This window comes from Formica exsecta, unplaced genomic scaffold, assembly GCF_003651465.1.
Source record: "Formica exsecta isolate Colony F162 unplaced genomic scaffold, ASM365146v1 scaffold72, whole genome shotgun sequence".
Classification (NCBI taxonomy): Eukaryota; Metazoa; Arthropoda; class Insecta; order Hymenoptera; family Formicidae; genus Formica; species Formica exsecta.
The window spans coordinates 3,471,011-3,476,969 of NW_021853485.1; the positions used below are offsets into that span (position 1 = coordinate 3,471,011).

The 5,959-nt window shown below is 31.3% G+C and overlaps 1 protein-coding gene across 1 annotated transcript in view; it reads right to left on the reverse strand.

Moving 5' to 3' along the window:
• LOC115243717 (importin subunit alpha-3) overlaps window positions 1-2,467 on the reverse strand; it is a 9,854-nt gene extending 7,387 nt beyond the window's left edge. The window contains exons 1-2 of the mRNA XM_029820918.1: window positions 1,942-2,467; window positions 891-990 (exon numbers count right to left, since the gene is read on the reverse strand). Of these exons, the coding sequence (XP_029676778.1) occupies window positions 891-990; window positions 1,942-2,010 (169 nt within the window). The 5' untranslated portion in view covers window positions 2,011-2,467. The remainder of the gene's footprint in view (window positions 1-890; window positions 991-1,941) is intronic.
• Window positions 2,468-5,959: the final 3,492 nt, after the last annotated feature.

The window sequence follows — 5,959 nt, forward strand, 5'->3', positions numbered from 1 at the left end:
AAAATAATAAATTGCAATAAAAATTATTTTTGAATATTACCTGTTGAATCTGTAGGTACATTTCGTCTCTTTTGTAAAGTCTCGTCACGCTTATTTTTACGTAATTCTACTGTCACTTCATTACGTCTTCTTCTCATCTCCTGAAAACAATGATATTAATTTTGTGATGTTATGTCTAAATTATAATATATCAGCCTTCAGAGAATAAAGTTAATTCAACTCACTTTCATGATATTGAGATATTGAAGTATTATATGAAAAGACAGAACAAATAATTATATTTTATATTTTATAAAGTATTAATGAATAATCAAATTGTCTCACAATATAAAAATAGTTATAGGAAAGGAATTTCTTTAAAAATTAAATTTTCATTAAATGGAACAAGTAAATGTATGTTTGCTTAATCAGTAATGTTGATGTAATATAAATAATGCTACTAATTATATACTTTACATATATCAAGCATATATATTAAAGATATTTATAGTTACAGAATTTTTGTATGTCATTCTATACGAATATGTGTACCAGTAACTTGCTTAATCTTTAAAAAACGCACATATCGAATTATTCTCTAACATATAACTTGATAAAATTTTCATGAAAATGACACAGCAACATAAAGTTATTATTGCATCATAAAGACGTTAACATATTAATATTATAATAAGCGATCTCAATATAAATTACAAAAGAAGCAACAAGTAGAATAGAAGAGAAGACAATAGAGGATAAAAGAAAAAGAAAAAGAGAGAGCAAGAGGGGAGGACAGAAAAAAAATGTAGAGATGAAATTGCAAAGGAAAAAAATGTAGAAAGCAGGAAGAGAAGAAAGGCGGAAGGAAGGAAGGAAGGAAGGAAGGAATAAAAATTATTTTTGAATATTACCTGTTGAATCTGTAGGTACATTTCGTCTCTTTTGTAAAGTCTCGTCACGCTTATTTTTACGTAATTCTACTGTCACTTCATTACGTCTTCTTCTCATCTCCTGAAAACAATGATATTAATTTTGTGATGTTATGTCTAAATTATAATATATCAGCCTTCAGAGAATAAAGTTAATTCAACTCACTTTCATGATATTGAGATATTGAAGTATTATATGAAAAAACAGAACAAATAATTATATTTTATATTTTATAAAGTATTAATGAATAATCAAATTGTCTCACAATATAAAAATAGTTATAGGAAAGGAATTTCTTTAAAAATTAAATTTTCATTAAATGGAACAAGTAAATGTATGTTTGCTTAATCAGTAATGTTGATGTAATATAAATAATGCTACTAATTATATACTTTACATATATCAAGCATATATATTAAAGATATTTATAGTTACAGAATTTTTGTATGTCATTCTATACGAATATGTGTACCAGTAACTTGCTTAATCTTTAAAAAACGCACATATCGAATTATTCTCTAACATATAACTTGATAAAATTTTCATGAAAATGACACAGCAACATAAAGTTATTATTGCATCATAAAGACGTTAACATATTAATATTATAATAAACGATCTCAATATAAATTACAAAAGAAGCAACAAGTAGAATAGAAGAGAAGACAATAGAGGATAAAAGAAAAAGAAAAAGAGAGAGCAAGAGGGGAGGACAGAAAAAAAATGTAGAGATGAAATTGCAAAGGAAAAAAATGTAGAAAGCAGGAAGAGAAGAAAGGCGGAAGGAAGGAAGGAAGGAAGGAAGGAAGGAAGGAAAAAAGGAAAAAAGAGAAAATACGGGAGCGAGAAAAGGGGGAAGAGAAGCGGTTCAACGTATATGCAAGTGCATGCACGAAGAGGAGGGAAAATGGCATCATCGTGCACGGCAACCTATGACACGAGGGCGTTTCGAGTGCCGTTCACGGCCAATATAATTCCTGTCACGGCGTAGAATCTACTACGCCGTCCATTTAAAAGAAATTATTCACTCACCTCCACATCCTTGCCTTTGTTCTTAAACACCATCATTCGGTTCTTATTTAGCATTGCCTCAGCCGCCATTTTTTCGATAACCAATTTCCGCACTAACGTAAGATCAATGTGCGCCGGTACCGTCGTACGTCGTTTGCAAAATTTCGCGTTTCCGCAGAGTAAATTCTCGAACGGTACTTTTTATATATATATATATATCTCTCGATATCCGTTGCCGATATTTGCCACCGATCTATTCCAATCTATATCGACAACTGCATTCCGTTTTACGATTCACCAAACGCGGTATACGTATGTCAATATGCAGTATCATGCATAATGCTCGATCACGTAACAATTGCCGCCGTTGCTATTCGGCGTTGTAAATATATGTATGTACAGAGTGCGATTCTTTTTCTTGCGTGGCCCACGCTATTTCCCTTTTCACAATTGTAAGACCAACTATAACTGGCGAGGCGAGGATGCCGAGCGAGAACGGATCACGATCACGGACGTTACTCGTGCGTTCCGAAAAGAACGCGGATGGATGTCGAGGGGGGCAATGTCGCGAAACGAGGACGATGCGTTCCGAAACGCAACGTTTGCCGCGCGGATCTGGCGGATTTATACTGCGTACGACGTATGACTTTTGATCCAATAGGAGAGTTTGTTTCCTGGGGACAAAAATGTCGTTGGTTGGAAATCGCATTTCCTATATTGCATATCGAACTATCTAAAAACCCTATAATAAGGGCCCATAAGATGTAAAATATTCATTTTTGATTGGTCCGCCATTTTTCGTCAATTCTCGCTTATATTTGAATTCCGCTCAATATTCTTTTGGCTTGAATTTCACATGAATATGTAATATTGATGTTAATATGTTTTGACTCTTATGCAGGGTTGGGTAATAATTAGTTAAATAGTTAAAAATTAAGTTAAGAAATTGAAAAGTTAATAACTTTTAACTTAACTTAGTTAATTTTAAATTTTTATCTTAAACTAATTATTTTTAAATGTATTAACGTTAATTTATTAACTTTTTTGTAGAAGTTAAAATAATTCATCAATATTAAAGTCGTGTAAAAATGGTTGATCATATATATAATGCGAATATTTCATTTGTCGTACAACAAGTTTGTCGGATGTGTCGATTCGCTATTGGATAGAGAATTAACTTTTAACTTTAACAAGTTAATAATTTTTTAACTTAACTTTAACTGAGTTAATTTTTCTTTAAATAATTTTTAACGTAAACTTAGTTAATTTTTGAATCATTAACTTTAAACTTAATTTAAAAAAATTAATTTACCCAACTTTACTCTTATGCCTATTTCTAAAATCACATTCCTGAAAAAAGTTACAATATTTTTTAAATGCGGAAATCTTTGTGAGCGTAAGAGATTTATTAATTATTCTAAACCTAAATCTATAAAAAGGAGCACGTCCCGAAATACGATATTCCCATACAGCACGGATCATTGCAATTATATTGCAGCAATATTGCAATGTTGCAAATTGCAATGCAACATTACAAAGACATTGCAGAAATATAGAGCCACAAAGTACCAGCACACTTGTAGCAACATGACATTAATATTTCGGAAATATTGCAAAATTCAATTTTTATATAATTTTAATAATAAAATATTATAATAAAATAATTTTTTGCAATATTTCTACATGAAAGATGTTAACGATAAACAATACTAAATGGTTCATTTTATTAAAACATTTTTCTTAAATTGGCTTATATTGCTGCACTGTATGCTTTGCGCAGCACATGTACGCGTTCGCAATTGTGTGCGTGTGTAGTAGGCGCCGGTCTTGCTGCACATATCTGTGATTGTCGTGTATTTCGTGATTAACATTTTTTATTGTTGCGTACGAGAAAAGGTAAGAACTTTTTGATAATATTATGTTTTATTATAGCAACCTATATATATTATGTATTAATTAATCATAATAGAATAGCATGTCCTAAGGTTAATAACCTAGGTTAATAACCTTAAAATTATTGAGATCGCAAAAGTAAAAATTATATTTATCTATGATATATGTTCGTATATTTTTTATGTGGATATTTTTTGCTTTCTCTAATTTTCTATTTTGCTGTAGATATGAACTTTAAAATATTTGATAAAAATATTTATGTATATTATCAGTATGTATATTTTTATGTAAATTTGAATTTTAACTCCTATTTTATTTTTACAGACATTTAACAAAGGAAAACAATAATGGACAAAATTCAATAAATTATTAATGGTAATAAAAGCGCCGCGTAAAGCTGAACCATTTTTATATATATCTCTAATATAAAAAAAAATATATTTTTATTTCGTGAACATGTTAAGTGCAATAATATGTTATGTGCAATGTTATGTTATTTATAACGTTAACATAAGTACAAATAAAGACATTTAATTACAATGTATCGTCAATAATTACACATTTATATACCCAAAAATAAATATATATACATCATTGCAAATTCATTACATTGCAATATTGCTACAATATTTTGATGCAATATTCCTAAAAGCGGACATTTTATCATTGCTGCAATTCCACAGCAATGATACAGCAACATTTTGCAGTGAATTTGCAAAGTTGCAATATTGCGGTGAAAGATTGCTACAATATGTATGCAATCTTTGTGTGCTGTATGGGAAATCTTACATTTGTTTACAATACAAAGAAAGAAAGAATGGAAATTGTTTGAAATCGAATTAAAGGCGATGGGAGAAGAGGTAATTGGTTCGAGATCGACTTTAAAGCGATAGGAGATGTAGAGTGGCCGATCGATAATTTCTAAGAATTCGAGATGAAAGAGATGACCGCTCTCGATGCAGTCACAAGTTATGGCTCTCGCTCTAGCTTATCGCGAGCCGCAAGTCTTTCGCCACTACACTCCTATCACTGCGTTTAAAACTGACATCAGTGGCGCCCAATCAGGGGCTTCCGCCTCCCGTCAATAAAAAAACTACCGCGATTTTTTCCAGTCATGATTATCATACGTTCTGGATCCTTCTAGAAGGATTCAAGGCTATAAAAGGGGCGCGCACAAGGCGCGGCCGGCACTTGACGAAAAATAATCGACGCGTACACGTAGATCTTCTTGCGCTAATTTATTCGACAAAGTTCAATCGCGACAATGAATCCAGCGCGCTTTCGTTGCTCGTGAAACATTGGTTTTCTGTGCGGTTTTATCGTTCGAAATCATCCGTTGCTTGCGGAAATCAAAGATTTATTTTTAGTAATTAATTTGTAAAAAGTGTACAAAGCCTGTTATTTGATTAAATTTCGTAGTGTCAAGTCGCTCGTCTTTCCTACCGTCCATCGTCCTCCTTACTTATCGAAGTTATTGTTATCGCAGCACTCCTCGCTCACGCGTCCACTTCTCTCGCTAACAGAGATAAAAGCGGAAAAACAAAGAATGGAACAATTAAAAATGGCAATCTAATGGGCCAGAGACTCTAGAAAAGGACAAAACGATTAAACAGTTAAATGATTATACAATTATAGAAACGATTGAAGTTAAACAAACAAAAGAGCAAATCCATTCTAAAGTCTTTCGTATCAGATGGTTTAGACTGTATTCTTTATAATTTTTAACATTTCATGCATGGTTTCTTCTTGTGCTTTTAAGAATACATTTAATATATATTTTGCATATAATTTCAGCATGTTTTAGAATAGCAAAATTTATTTAAATAGTCAATATATATATATATACAGGGTGAGTCATTTTAATCAACGCACGCAAATATCTCGTAAAGTAAGCAAGATGGAAAAAAATGTTTTATACAAAAGTTGTAGGGTTCAGAGGGGGACACATGATGAAAATATGGACTTGACCTTGAGTGACCTTTTCAAGGCCAAGTCAATGTGATCGATATTTTCTTAAATGGAACCCCCCATTTTTATTGCATATTCTTATAGCTTATGTCGAGAGCTTTCCAAAACACTATAATAAAGTATTTTTTCATTAAGTACTTTTTGAGTTATTTTATATTTTAATCTGACATATTTTGAT